Source organism: Diplotaxodon limnothrissa, linkage group LG16, assembly GCF_057381915.1.
Source record: "Diplotaxodon limnothrissa isolate DT_005_m linkage group LG16, D_limnothrissa_male_GT1.1, whole genome shotgun sequence".
NCBI lineage: Eukaryota > Metazoa > Chordata > Actinopteri > Cichliformes > Cichlidae > Diplotaxodon > Diplotaxodon limnothrissa.
Genome location: NC_140611.1, coordinates 19,995,424 through 20,010,141, shown reverse-complemented (window position 1 = coordinate 20,010,141; position 14,718 = coordinate 19,995,424). Strand labels below are relative to the sequence as shown.

The window sequence follows — 14,718 nt, the reverse complement described above, 5'->3', positions numbered from 1 at the left end:
CTTGCTCCTCTTCTTTATCGGGTTTCTGCTACCTGAGGTATTCACTAAGCACACTATCTTTTGTGGCCATCTTCCTGATGTACTCATGGATCTTTGCTGTTTTTTTCTGGATAGTGGATTTGACACTCACTAGTCCTCTACCACGCTTAGTGGACAGTCTCAGGGTGCTGGCCTTGGAATGAAACCCTCCACGCATGGTAAGGCTTCCTTGTCTTGATGTTAGTGGCTTCTATCTTCTCCCTTGGCCACCTGATCTCAACAGGGTATCTGACAACTGGCAGTACATAGGTGTTGATTCTCCAGATCTTGTTCTTCCCATTCAGCTTAATTTCTGCAGTTATTTAGTATTTGCAGCTTTCCTAACAACATCTTCATGATTCCCATTTGCCTGTGGGATTCCCAGATACTTGTAACTTTCCTCACTGTCTGCAATGTTGCCTTCTGGTATTGCAGTTCCCTCCGTTCTGACTACCTTCCCTTTTTATTCACCATCTGACTACACTTCTCCAGTTCAAATGACATTGCAACGTCATTACTGTAGATTCTAGTGGTTTGGATCAGTGAATCAATGTTTCGTTTACTCTACTCCATGTAGAGGAGGCGCCAAATGATTCCTCAATTCTGTAGTCAGTATCCATAGCCAGTCTTGTAGCAGAACAGCAGTGGGGACAGAGCATCTCCTTGGTAAATCCTGCACTTGATGGTTGTTCATTTGGCTTAAAGTTGGCCTCTAGTGTTGTTCGCCACATCCCCATTAACTTTCAGATGAAGGCTCTTAGGGTTCTGTCGATCTTGTTGTGTGTAAATAAAATATTTATCCTTAATTTTTTGATAGGTGTTCCACAGAGTTCCTAGTTTTATCAGAATTTAAATCAAGTTCATGTATGATAGTGTGGTGGACCACTAGAGGGCTCCACTCACACCCAGTGTATAGGAAGTGTATTCCTGTGTTTTGTGGCGCGATATGAGCAGTTGATGTTGGAGACGAATAAAGAAGGAGTGAGAACTGAGAGCTGTGTCGTTGATGCTTACCTCCACAATAGGACATTTCTGAAATTATAAAAAAAAAAGCAAAATGTAGATTTGTAATGGCAATGAATGGAATGACAAGCAGCATATAAAATAGTATCATCTGCATAAAAATGTACATTACAGTTTTGGGTGGCGGAGGGTAAATTAAAGGGGTTTAAGAATAGATCTTTGTGGGACACCTGTCCAGATGGCAAGTGGACTTGAACTGAAAACCACTGGAGTCTCCTGAGATCTGTCAGAAAGACAACAATGAAAGCATTTAAGGGACTGTTCATCTAAACTGACTGAGAATTGTTTTTCTAATAAAATGATGTGATCTACTGAATTAAATGCTTTTGGTAGATATGAAAAATGCATTACTAATGATTATCAAGGGCTTCAATAGCATTACTACATGCTACAATAACATTGTAGTACACATACTGCAGCTGTTGTTGTGCTTTGTATTTAACACATGACTTTTCTGACTATAAAATGTTTTGTTTTTTCCAGATACACTTTCCATTAGGAACTCAGAATTAGACCATTTTAAGACAGGGCGTCACTTACTTGAGTCACTTGGGTCACCACCTCTATGCAGTGGGCGCACCAGTGCACCCTTCCAGATTTTGGGAACTTTGCCAAAGAATATTAAGAATATAAGTTGCAGTTGGCTTATCACTGATGTGAAGGAGGGATGGATTTAAATTGTCCTTCGATTTGTTTAAGCTTTAAGATAGTTTACTGTAGATCTCTTTGTGTTTTCAGAGTTACGATTCCAGCTTTTGTGAGTCGTCTCTGGCATTAAAAGCAAAAGACAAAAACTGTTGAATGCCTGTGTGGCAGTTTTTTTTTGTTGTTGTTGTTCATACAGTAAATGGTGTGTGTTCTGATGTGTGTGTGTTTTTGTAAATCAAAGCAATACCTGATTTAAGTGGTTGCCACTCACAAAACACCAGTCAATCCAGGCCATTTGCCATTCATCTCTCTCAGCTCCACTGGGTCCAGCGCACACAGTGCCAACCTATGATCACTGCTTGGACTGCTGATTTGGGGGTGGATTGCACTGCTGTTTTCCAGAGCTCTTTCTCACCTGATGTCTCATTCTTTCCTCACTTACTCTCTCTTCTGAACCACTGTTTGTATTTTTCCCTCATCATCACTACCTACTTTTGTCATGTCCACACAGTCATTCCAGTTTCGTACCATTTCTTTTTTTTTATTCCATCTTTTCCCTGCAATGTGTCTCTCCTTCAGAAATAATCCCAGGCTCTAGACTAATCAGAATGGCAGCCCATTAAATTACTCATTATCCTTGACTTTGCTGTAGTCTCATGAATACAAACAGAGCCATGCCTACACAGAAATACACACTGAAGCCTCGCAGGCCACTCGACTAAGTCAAAGTGGCAGCCTGAAGCAAATTACATTAGTGTCCTGGTAACCAGGGTGATTTACGATGAAATCTGTTTTACTGTTGCTTTTATTTGTCTTTTATGATACCATATGTGTTTTGTGGCCAGGTTTATTTTCTGCAAATGTGTGAGGTCAAATAGGACCATTTGAACCTTGTTTCTTCCAACCCCAGCCCTCGATGTGTGTTGTTCTTATCATTTATCCAAAATTGGATGTGAAAGATTTATAAGTATTTACAGAGCGAGGTACAAATGCAGTCCACAAGAATAAAAGTCATTTTTAAATATGATTTTTTTCCAAGTACATCTTCATTACCTTCCACTGATAGATAAAAATACAAATTTCTTGGTAGTACATAGAAAGTAATGTCGGCAGATATTATTGACTAAATGTTGCCACCATGAAATATGTCTAAGGAGCAGCTTCAGAAAGGAAGTAAGAGTTTAAATTACAAATGCACTGTCATTACCACCTTTGTGATGCTCAGTCAACGAGGTCAGTGACAGCCCTCTGGTCACAGTGAACCACGTTAGCGCAGTGTAACCCTCCATTTAAGCTTTTTTAAAAGGGTTATTTCACTTCTTTGACTCCACATGAAGTCCCCTTAGGTCTTGTTAAAGCAGGGACCATCGACGGTTTTCATATCCTCGTTGGAGAGGTCATGGATTTACAGAGTTCCTTTGTATTTTATGGGCCCACAGGGACAGTGTGTGCTGTCTGCAGAACTGGTATTACCATACAGAGAGAGGGTTAGGGAGAGTTCAGACATAGCCCTCTTCTGTAAATCAAACACATCCCATATCCATATACACTCGCATACTCGCTATTGACAGCGCAAGTGGTTTATGTTTCCAGCCATCTGCTTGTTATATATGTCTCGTCAGCAGAGTGGCATCATCAGCTAGTAATGTTTCCCATTGAGAACAGAAAAGACAGACTAGTGTACTGATAACAGATTTTTAATAAAAACAAATGTTCAAAAACCAGTGTCTGAAATAGTGTGTAAAGGAAGCTTTACTTACAGCATTTATGGAAAAAATAAAGATAGAAACCAGTGACAAATTCAGCATATTAATCTTTAGCTCTTTGGCCCCTAAAAATTTAAAGTATTTTGCATAAAACATGATTCCAAAATGTACATTGGAATATTTATTAGACGTATTATGTAAAATATAAAGTTTAATTATAAGATGTAATGATAATTGTAGTGTACATGGACACTTTTTTCCTGCCAAATATTGATTTTTTTTAGCATTCTTATACTGTGTTTCTGTGACTGTCATGCCTTACTTCATACACTATTAGATTACTGACTCACTGTTATATATTATTATATTAATATAATATATTAAAATATATATTATAAGGTATATTACAATATATACTTTATATTGTATAAGTGACTGTGTTATTGCTGCTTGGGTGCTGTGCAAAAGCCTATAGCCATATCTTTAAGCAGTGTTGATACAGTCACTATTGTACCTCTGTCCTGACCTCCTCCATACATATTGATAATGACTAGAGATGGCACGATACCACTTTATTATGTCCGATACCGATATCATAAATTTGGATATCTGCCGATACCGATATGAATCCGATATAGTGTTTTTTAATCAATAAAACTGTTTTTTTTTATATATTGCAAGTTCATACTCAAGTTTAAATAAACAACAACACTAAAGCTATTCTGTTATACCTGTATGTTAAAAAAAAAAAAATACACTGCACCCAAAATATTTCATAGTTCAGCAATACTGATCAATCTAATAAACTTAAACCTACTCAATTCTTCCTATTCTGGTATTTTAAAGAGCACTTAGCAGAAATATTAAGCAATCTAACTAATAGGGTTGCAAACTCCCAGCAAAAAAAATAGGGAACCACCCCCCACCCTCCACCTCATGATGCTTAATCGACGTAATCAACTTTAATTTGATGCAGTGTGGGGGGAAAAAATGCACAGAAATAAATTATTTTTCAAGAATAATTAAATAGATTCAACATCTTTCTTCAACAGAACTGCAGACTGCACAGATGGTACCTTCCCAAAGGAAAAAGTACTATAGCTTACTAGGGTATATTAGACTTAATAGTTACTATATACAGTAATGGACTTCTATATATTTTACATAAGATTAAAACTTTGGGTGTAAGATTCAGATAATTATTTATTAAAAGCTCAACATTTTAAATGAGAATAAGAAAGAAAAGTATGTCTTTGTGCCCCCTTTTCCCTGTTCATGCCCTATCGGCCCCCCTGCATAACTTTGCTAGCTCCGCCCCTGCACAGTTACCAGCTGTCAGCTACGTAGAAAAATCTCCTGGTGTAGAAAGTAATATTAAATAAATTCTAACAACAGCTTATCAAGCTTAAACGTGCTGCTGTTATTCAGCCACTGGTTTCCTCTTTCTGGCGCGAAGTGGGCCAAAAACAAACAAGGGAGACAGACTAGCGACAGAAAAGCCGATCAGCTGATCATTAATCAGTTTCATGATTGAAGTAGCAGCAAAAAGAGGCAGTCGCTCCATATATCGGTTGTTAAGCTTAACGTGGGAATGCTTTACAAACATTCAGAGATGAACTTACACACTTGCTTTACTTCTCTCTGGGATCACTTCCTCGGAGATGAAATGCCGGTTTGGTAGCGAGGCTCCAAATACACACAGTTACGCCATGTCGCAAGTTTTGTGAGGTGCTTTTTTGATATTTAACGGATCGGATTACATTTTTTATTTCTCTCCGATATCCGATCCAGTAATTTACGTCAGTATCGGACCGATACCGATACTAAATATCGGATCGGTCCATCTCTAATAATGACTTGAACCCATAACTCCATAGGATCTGTTTTACACTGATTTCGAGTCCAGTTCTTGTGTAATTTGGCAAACCTTAGCCTTTTCTCCCTGCTTTCCTTCCTTAGAACTGGCTTTTTAACAGCGACCCTTCAGCTGAGACCATTTCTGATGAGGCTTCAGTGAACAGTAGATGGATAAACTGAAGGCTCACGTACAGCTGTCTGGTCCTGTATCGGGCCTTTGCTGGATTTATTTTATCCTATTTCTTCATGATTTTACGATACTGTTCATCTGCTGCAGATAGTTTTTTTTTTTTAGGATTTTTTTCCTCCACTTGTTCAATTTCCTCAATACGGGCTAATAGCTTTTCTGGAATCACCTTGTTTGTGCCAAAATACTATTTCATGTTTGTCAAAGTATGTTTTTTGGGGGCATTTTTCACAGATTGAACTAAAGAAAAGGGAACAAATATGTGCTTTTACAACAGGTTGTAGTAACAAAGTGCCTGAAGATAGCTGTCTTTTATATGTTGACACAAAATTAGTTAACCCCTCGAGTTAGATTCCTTTTTATGTTTGGATGATTCATAGGCCAGTGTTAATGGGCTTAAAAAACAAACAAACAAAATATTCCTTTGAAAATGGTCAACTGCTAGACTAAAAATCTGGTAAAAATGAGTCAATGTCAAAGGAAAACTTTGAAAGACCCCTAAAAAGCCTGGAGATCTAAAGAACTTTAAAACATAGGAAGTATTTTATAGTGTATTTTATACTCGTGAAAAAACTGTGTTTTTGTTGAACAATACAACAATGAAAAATCACATAATGGTGTTAATTTGTAAGAAAGTTTAAAAAACACCTGAATTAAATATACTGTATTTGAGCAAAATCTGTTACATAGATAACAACCGTGAGTACTTGCTCGAGAACAGTTAAAAAATTTGAGGAAAGTCTGACTCCTTGGAAAGAAATGACTCAAGACTTTTGCACAGTAATGTTAGTCAAGTCAGAATTTCTGCACAGAATAAGCCTATTGTATTTACTGTATGCACCTCATGACATGACATACTTTCAGTTATATATTCTGTTAATGACACGTGCACCTTGTCCCGTAGTTTTATAAATATTGGGATGAGCTTTGTGAACCAGTTGTCCGTCACAGATGGTAATGCTGTAAGCTGTCGAAGATAAACAGCGCAGTTAGAATATTTACAGCTCATTCACATTGGTATGGCATCGGGTGTGGACCGGTGCGGTCCCCCAGTGTATAACAATCAGCTGTGTATATATAGATAAATACTTAATTCACAGGAAAAATTGCTTCTTTAATTTTTAATTCTGTATTTTTTTTTCAGTTAAAGAGCTGGAAGCACTTCCTATTGTACAAAACAGTCTTTCCTCAATGAGAGTGCAGACTGCAAGCCTAAGTTTCTCTGCAGGGAATAAGGAAAAGTCAAACTGAATTCCCATTAAGCTGAAGGCTTTACTATAGGTTTAAGCTGAACCAATCACAGCAAGAAAAATCTTCATACCTTATTGAGTACATTTGTTGTACACTTATATTCACACCAACAAAGCATACGGTTGTCTTTAGGGATGTTGTGTTTTCAGTTCAGTCACATTTTTCTATGTGGTCAGTTTATTTCCTCCATAATTCATAATCATTCTTTCTTCTGTGTGTATTCAGAATTCAGAATATATAAAAACGTCTACTCTTATTACACATTAACAGTTATATTCACTTTTCTTACTTTCTGCTTCTCTCCACACCACCCAGTGCATAAACAAACCACTGACTCCATCCAGCTGACCATTCATAACAACGGTTGCCATGGACACTGCCAATAGGAACAGATGCTGTTTGGCTTGTCTTCTGAATGACCCTAATGACCCTTGAACCCATTGTTTCCAAAATAGGCTGCCTCCATGTCTTGTCTGGGTTTTTAGGTTCAGCGTGTTTATCCCTGGAGCTCTGATGTTTTGTGTTTTTCTTTGTCGTGTTACAGATATAAAGACCTTGTTGTCCCAACACTGGGAGACAAGAAGAAACTGTCTCCGGAGGAAAAATGTCGCTCAGTTCTGCAACAATCAAAACTCCAGGGATGGCAGGTGTGTTTGTGTCCAGTGTCCTTTTCTGTCTCCATCAATAATGAAAAATTTGCCAAATGACTTAATCCCTGACCCTCTGTTTCAAAGATCCCATGGAATCCTGACAACTTGTTCCAGCTGTCCCACCTCATCAGAATTCGACACACACACACACACGCACGCACACAGCAGCACGGACCCCTCCAACCCCCCTCTCTCCTGTCTGCTAGACTGCTGTTGTGTCTGAGCGTGTGACCCCACAGGTCACACATGCATACACACTCCTCCACAATAGCCCGCAGATACTTTTGATAAAACCCTGCCTTACTCACTCACTCAGTCACTCACACACAAACACACGCACACACAAACACACACACATTACTCCTACAAGTAGCTTGTGCTGGAATGAATAGGGGCTATCTGTGCAAGTATGTCACCCTCACAATTCCTTGCACCTGGTATAGCGTGACCTCTGTCACCTCTCAAAAGCTCTCTATGTCCAGGAAGTGAATGCATTATCAGCATGCAAACCCACACCCTATCCACACTCCACACCCACTGATTATCATAAATTACTGCTACATCACCGGTCTCCCATCGCTCAACTAGCAGGTCACACTCTTCTGAGATTTCCAAAAGAAAACAGCTTCACAGGGTCCTCTAAGTGCTCCTTTTAGCTGATGAAAAAAAAAAAAATAGATATATATGTGTATGTTTTATTAGATTTCTTGTTTCGTTGTCTGTGTAGATGGGCAGCAGTAAAGTGTTTCTGAGATACTGGCAGGCAGACCAGCTCAACGACCGCTGCCACCAGCTACATAAAAAGATCATCACCTGTCAGAAAGGTAATACTCAATACAACAATATCGTCTACCACCATCTTCTTTTCGAGCCATGACACCTGTGATGACTGTGTCTTCATCTCCACCCAATGTCTCAGTTGTTCGCGGCTGGCTAGCCAGGCAGCGGGTCAATCGCAGGTTATCGTTACAACACAAAGAGGAGTGCGGTGTGCAGCACTTCCTGCAGGGGGCAGAAGACATGGGACTGCGAACCTACGACCAGCTGGTTATCCAAAATGCCTCCGACATTGCAAGAGAAAACGACCGCCTGCGCTGCCATGGCAATAGCCTGTTCAACACCCTTGGCAGTAGTCCACCCCTTGGCGAAAGACCAGAGCCGGTGGGGAAGGAGGAAGATCAGCCAATCAGGAGGTAAATGAGCAGACACTAATACAGCGTACGCCCTTTTATTTAGATCAGAAAGCAAATATTTTGCTTGATCAAGGATAGAGTTCCGCTATTCTCCTGGTTAGAACTAATTTAAAATATGGATATTTCTTTTTTCATTTTCTCAGTGCACATCTTCGTAACCTTTAGCCATTTTCTGACATTTTATAGTCACTGCGATCAATCAAGACCATATTCTCACTAAGACAGAGCTTTCATTACTCACTATAATGTGATTCATATTATGAGGCACTGACCTCGTAGTAACTGTAGCGTCATTTAGCCCGGAGAAAAACAATCGTAGTCATTTACAGGATTTATGACTGTGTGAAGGAATCATTTGCCTTCATAATTGTGTGTGTTTATTCATCTGCGTGCTTGTGTGTGGCCATGCCAGCACAGCATGTGCTTTCTGATTAATGATGTCACTGTATACCTGTGTGCTGCAGACTTTTAATTGTGAGGTTCATGATGGATAGTCAGATAATGACTCGCGCTATCAGATTGTTTTCGTATTGTGTTGCTCCTATGGAATACAATCCTTATCTCCACCTCACCTCATTCTAATATACCAGTATATTACACTTGGAGGAAATTAAATAACTCTCTTGGAAAAAGTGTAAAATAGCAATAAAAAGCTTTTTAGAGGTGGCGCTAAATGAAGGGCCTTCATAATAACTCAAGTGTGATTGGTATTTCAGCACTATTAAAGTCGTAAGTACGTACAGGTACTATATTCTTATGCTTTCTGCAGTATGCTTCATAAATATGTGCATTATTTCTATAAGTTCTTTTTTGCCTGCAGAGAAAGCAGTGCTATATCATTTCTATTGATTACTGCTGTTGTTGGAGGAAAAATACTTTTATTTCATTTTGATAAATACTGGTGGCTAAAATCCTGACAGGACAAAACATTTTGACAAAATAGCAAATTGTTCTACATTTATTTAGGTTTGAGTTGTTGTCACACATGCCTAAAAAAAGCACATTTCAATGTGCTTTTTAAACATGAAAGGAGACCAGAGATCACAAATAATATAAGACACATGTTTTCTATAAACTCTGTGTCCTTGAGCATGTAACAGCTGATAACAGGTTTCACCTTTGTCCTGTAGAGGAGATAAAAATGTACTTACATCTACACATTCCCCCAGATTCCCCTACTGTAATCTCACTGCAGATTTTCAAAATGCCTCTCCTGAGTACCTCCACAAATGCTCACCCCCCACCTCTCACCCCCGACCGCATGCCTGCCTGCAATCAGGAAACTAACAGATGGCTCACCCAGATTAGCCAAGGAAATATCAAACTGGATGATATCAAATTACAGCAAGGACATTAGGTTTAATCTCTTTGGTTGTTTCCTCCTTTTGCCCAATTTATCTTAAACCTCTGAAGTGACATTTGAGGCAAGCGTATATTGAGTTTGATTAATTATAAAGTAAACTCACTCGTCGCCTTTTAAACATAAATTCATTGTTCCTTATTTCCATTTGTAGAGTGGCAGAGAAAAGCACGAAAGTGCATGAAGGCCCTGCCAACGGCGGAAGTCGAGTCATTCGCCACTTTCGCTCCAGCTCGGTACCCACCCCGCTCGCCATTGAGAACATGGTCCATTCGTCTGCCAATCCACCCATCAAACCAGCCTTGCAGCAAGTTGTCCATATCAATGAGGACGGAGCAGGCGGGGGAGGTCTTTCCTCTCCTCGTAAGCAACCTCCTCCTAAACCAAAGAGGGACCCCAATACTCGTCTGAGTGCATCTTATGAAGCAGTTAGTGCAGGCCTGACGATGGCCGCCAAAGAGTGCTCCACTCCAGAGGGCTACGCTTCACCAGCTGGAAGCCCTCCTAAATCCCAGCTATCCCCCACAGACCCAGCAGGTAAATAATTTCTACTGGACTGTCAAAGATATAACAGATGGCGGTGCCTCATTGCTGTTACATATTGATTTAGCTTTCTTTGTTTTGTTTCTTCCTTAGCCTTGTCCAAACCCCGTCCCCATAGTGATGACTACACAACTATGAGAAAGGTACCACCCCCGAAACCCAAGCGCAGCCCCAACACTAAGCTGACTGGCTCATATGAGGAGATTAATGCTGTAGCACCCCAGCTCCATCAGCTACGCCCAGCTGATGTAAAGTTGGCCCTGCTTTCACGTGGCGGGGGATTTGGAGGCTTGATGCAGAGAGCAGCCTCCATAGATGCTCCACAAGGGGTTGCACTAAGTCTGTTCAAGGGCCAAGATGAAGAAGACATTTACATAGAGATGTTGGGATCCCAGCAGCGGGCACGAAGCCTCCAGGAGCCGCCTGATAGCCCAGAGCAAGCCGACTCGGAAGCTGTCTACGAGGAGATGAAGTATTACCCTTCTGAAGATGGTGGAGCTGCTGCCTCTGTCACCAAACCAGCCAAATTGGAGGCTCTAGGACTCAACTTATTAGGATTGGGGACATCCCCTCCTCAGAGTGCAGAGACTAAACGACTGGCATTGGGGGTGACTGCTGCTTTGGACATTGCTCACTCACATAGCACATCAAACAGTGGAGCTCCCAAAAGCCAGCATGGAAAAGATGGCAGCTGTGACATTCCTGCACCTTTTCCCAACTTGCTTCCCCACCGCCCTCCACTCCTTGTATTTCCGCCCTCCCCTGTCACCTGTTCTCCTGCTTCTGATGAGTCACCCCTAACCCCCCTAGAAGTAAAAAAGCTGCCGGTGTTTGAGACAAACCTCAATTATGCCACTGGGCCAGACAGCCCCCTGTCCCCACAGTACGCCCGCCAGAGGGCTGATTCCTCCCCAAGCCTCACTGTTCTAATGCCAGAGAAGAAGTCCACACCTCCACTCACTCCTCCACCTCCTCCTCCTAGTGCCCCACCTCCACCCTATAGACCTCCTTCACACTTCCCCTTCCCACCTGAGGCCAACTTCCTGGCTCTGACACGAGCAGCATCTGTCACCGGGAGCTCAGATTCCTCCAAAACGTCCTCACAAAGAACAGGCGGGGAGCCGCTGGGGAAGCCTCCTCCCTATTCCCCTGTGAAGGTGTCTCGTCCTGAGCCTCGAAGAGCTCACTCGTGCTCCTCGTCTCCACTGCTATTCAACCCAGCCAACGGCAGGCCCCTGACCAGCCCCCTGGATGAACTCAGCACCCTGTTCAGCTCTGGACGTAGCCTACTGAGGAAGTCTGGCCGCAAGATGAGAGATGGAGGTCTGTCAGTAGACACACACTCCTCGTGTACATACACATTATGAAGTACATGCACTTCCCCCTTTTTCCTTTAATTATTGCATATGTATTAATTTGCTTCCCAAACCACCAATATACGAACCTTTTTGCATTTTGTAAAGAGTTTCCCATTCATTCATTGAATGCACGTGTGTTTCTTGCTGTTGTCTGCCCACAGTTGTGAGGTTATGATCAAAATCCCATCCTGACCTAGGTCAGATGATTTATTGCATGCCATCTGATTACCTTCTGTACAGCAGGAGTAGTTTTACGTGCTTAAATAGGTAATAACAATATCTTTTGTCAATAAATCTGTCACAGATTTTGTTTTGTTTTCGAGTAGTAGAGAGGTAAGATGCGATGTTATCCAGACCTACATTTGGAAACCCCTTACATTAGATCAGATGTTGTAACCAGCAACCCCCTTTGGCCTACTTGAGGCAACCCATTTGTTACAGCCTCCTGTGTAGTGCCCTTTGGCTGCTGCAGCTGCCTTCTAATATGTTAGGTAATGAGCCAGCTTGTGTAAATCACTTAGCATCACACTGCACTGTAATTATGTTTTAGCTTTGTTATTGTGTGCTATAGCTCTGCACGTATGTAAAGTACATAGAAACTGTGTGTAGTGATGAAAAAGCTGACCTTTACAAAAGAAGAACAAACAGTATTTGTCACACATAGTGAATGAAATGAACTCCGGTCCCTTAGGTCAAAGGTTTCAAACCCAGACAGAGAGAGCGTGAAAAGTACACTTATCACTGATATTCCACCTTGAGAAACTGTCGCACCCTACTGTCTGAGGCTCTGTTTCCTCAAAGTGTATTAGTTGTGGCTGGGTTAATAATACATGAGCAGGAGAACCAAGAGGATAGCTATGAAATATTTAACAGCTCGCTCAGGTTCTACTGAAGGGAGCGAGACTGCCTCGCAGCATTGAACAGCACGTCCTGGACTATTATTTGCATATTCGAGAATTCAGGTGAAAGCATCAGCTAGACACCATGCTAGAGGCTGATTGTGAAGCTAGCTGAGCTGTGATCAAAGCTGTTGTCTCATAGTTCTATAAATACAATAAGTTCAGTGGGCAAAAAGTTGAACTCCTTATAAGAGACGGTATGAGGGCAAGTGAACATGCTTACGCATTTGAATCACATGACATCTTGCGTCTGACCCCTCGTCAGCACCTGCAACTGTACGGGAAAAGTGCTGGCGTCATGGAAACGGTGTGTGTGACAGGGAACCAAGCACTGGTGTATTTTGAGTGGGCAAAGCAAGGCGGCCCTCTTAGATCCATGCGTAGAGAGATGCCAGTGGGCTTAACAGAACGCTCTACTTCCGTTCCCTATCGGCTGTTAAATAACTGAATGTGATACCTGACGCTGTGGGACTGCCCAGGGGTTGCAGTTGCTATCCCGGACATGAAGTGCAGAGCAGCTGACGCTCTTTTCTCCACCCGCCTTTCCTCATCTTCAGGGAATGAGAAAACCACAGGAATGCAAGGGAAAGAGGGCAGGGGGTCTTGGCAGGCTTTAGGAAATCAGAGTCATGAGACACATCATACCTCAGCAGCTCCAATTTCATTTAGCTTTTATTATGGTCTTTGTGCCTGAATGACTCATCTTTCATAAGCATGAACACGCGCATGGGCTCTGTCTCACTGCATGGCCTTGTGTCCCTTTTAAAAACTCACCTATCCCATGGGATAGTACAGTTTGGTAACTTTATATTTAGGCATCTTGTGACCATGGATGGACCGGGAGGCAAACATTCTCTGTGTGGGACAGCAGCTGATGAATTCTCATTCACACTGCCACACACATATGCACCCACAGTTACTTACTCATGCAGTGTGTAGCATTTGAGCCCCAAGGAGCAGCAGAAGGGAGAAAGGCAGACAGATATTATGAAATATATAAAGAGAGGGTATTCTGATGATATTATGCATGATGGATATTACCGTTTGTAACATGCACCGATATGCAGTTGCATTTCCTCTTGTTATATTCCCACCAGGATTCAATTCTAATATCAATCTGCCAGGGAGGGAAGACTGTGGCTCTGCCCCCACCTCACCATCTCTCCAGCTACAAGACAAGAACGCCAACAACCACTCTCCCCACTCACAAAGCTCTGCCCCTGTAGAGAACGGGAACCAGATCTCAAACGGTAACAGCCCAATGTTGCACATTCACACTCACAATCTTAGGAAGATATTTTTAAATAGCAATGACCCGCTATATTCTTCAAGGTTACTTTGGTAAAGCTTGGCGCAGACTTGCTAGTGGTTTTTAAGCATGGCAAAAATTGAAATCCAAAGCTGTGCACATACAGTGCCTGGATTGAATCAAATAAGTTCTCCATATTTTATGAATGTCAAGGTTACAATGTGTTTTTGACAAATTTCAAGTGTGACATTAAGGAAAACTGACATGGCACCTTCATGACATTTCAGGTGATAAGCAAAGACACACTGAGTTTTTTTGTTTTGTTTTTACAACCTCTGTTATCATATATTAAGACCCTGCCAGCTTCACCACTGTCATGTTGGTACGTAACTATGCATCTAGAGATTAATGGGTGTCAGTCTACTTATAGTTTACAGTTAGTAAAAAGTAGTTAAAATGCCATGTGGTTGTAAATAAGAAATACAGTTCCACCGGCTCTACCTGTGGAGTGACAAAGTCATACACCAGGCCAGTCTTAGCTGCAAACTCTCCTTTTAGCCATTGTAATGCCAGATCCGCACAATCACTTCAATTCATTGTGGAGTGGACTGAAATAAAAGTAGTTGCAGGCTGGGAAGATTGGTAAGTGGAGTTAGAGTTACAAATAACGAGAGGGAAATTAAATGGTATAATCAGGTGACCTGAGAAACTGAGAAGGATTTACTGGAACCAGAGAGTGGTTACTTTATTCTTAAATACCCAGAGAGTTTTGCAAC

At 41.4% G+C, this 14,718-nt stretch overlaps 1 protein-coding gene across 2 annotated transcripts in view; it reads left to right on the top strand.

Annotated features, from left to right (window-relative positions):
* The window catches only part of myo16 (myosin XVI), a 94,804-nt gene that overhangs the window by 71,800 nt on the left and 8,286 nt on the right, over positions 1-14,718 (top strand). Inside the window, exons 28-34 of one of the 2 annotated variants that reach the window (XM_085374595.1) lie at positions 7,235-7,337; positions 8,068-8,164; positions 8,260-8,533; positions 10,048-10,430; positions 10,530-11,767; position 13,700; positions 13,791-13,943. In XM_085374595.1, the coding sequence (XP_085230721.1) occupies positions 7,235-7,337; positions 8,068-8,164; positions 8,260-8,533; positions 10,048-10,430; positions 10,530-11,767; position 13,700; positions 13,791-13,943 (2,249 nt within the window). The remainder of the gene's footprint in view (positions 1-7,234; positions 7,338-8,067; positions 8,165-8,259; positions 8,534-10,047; positions 10,431-10,529; positions 11,768-13,699; positions 13,701-13,790; positions 13,944-14,718) is intronic. The other variant, XM_085374594.1, reaches the window with a different exon arrangement.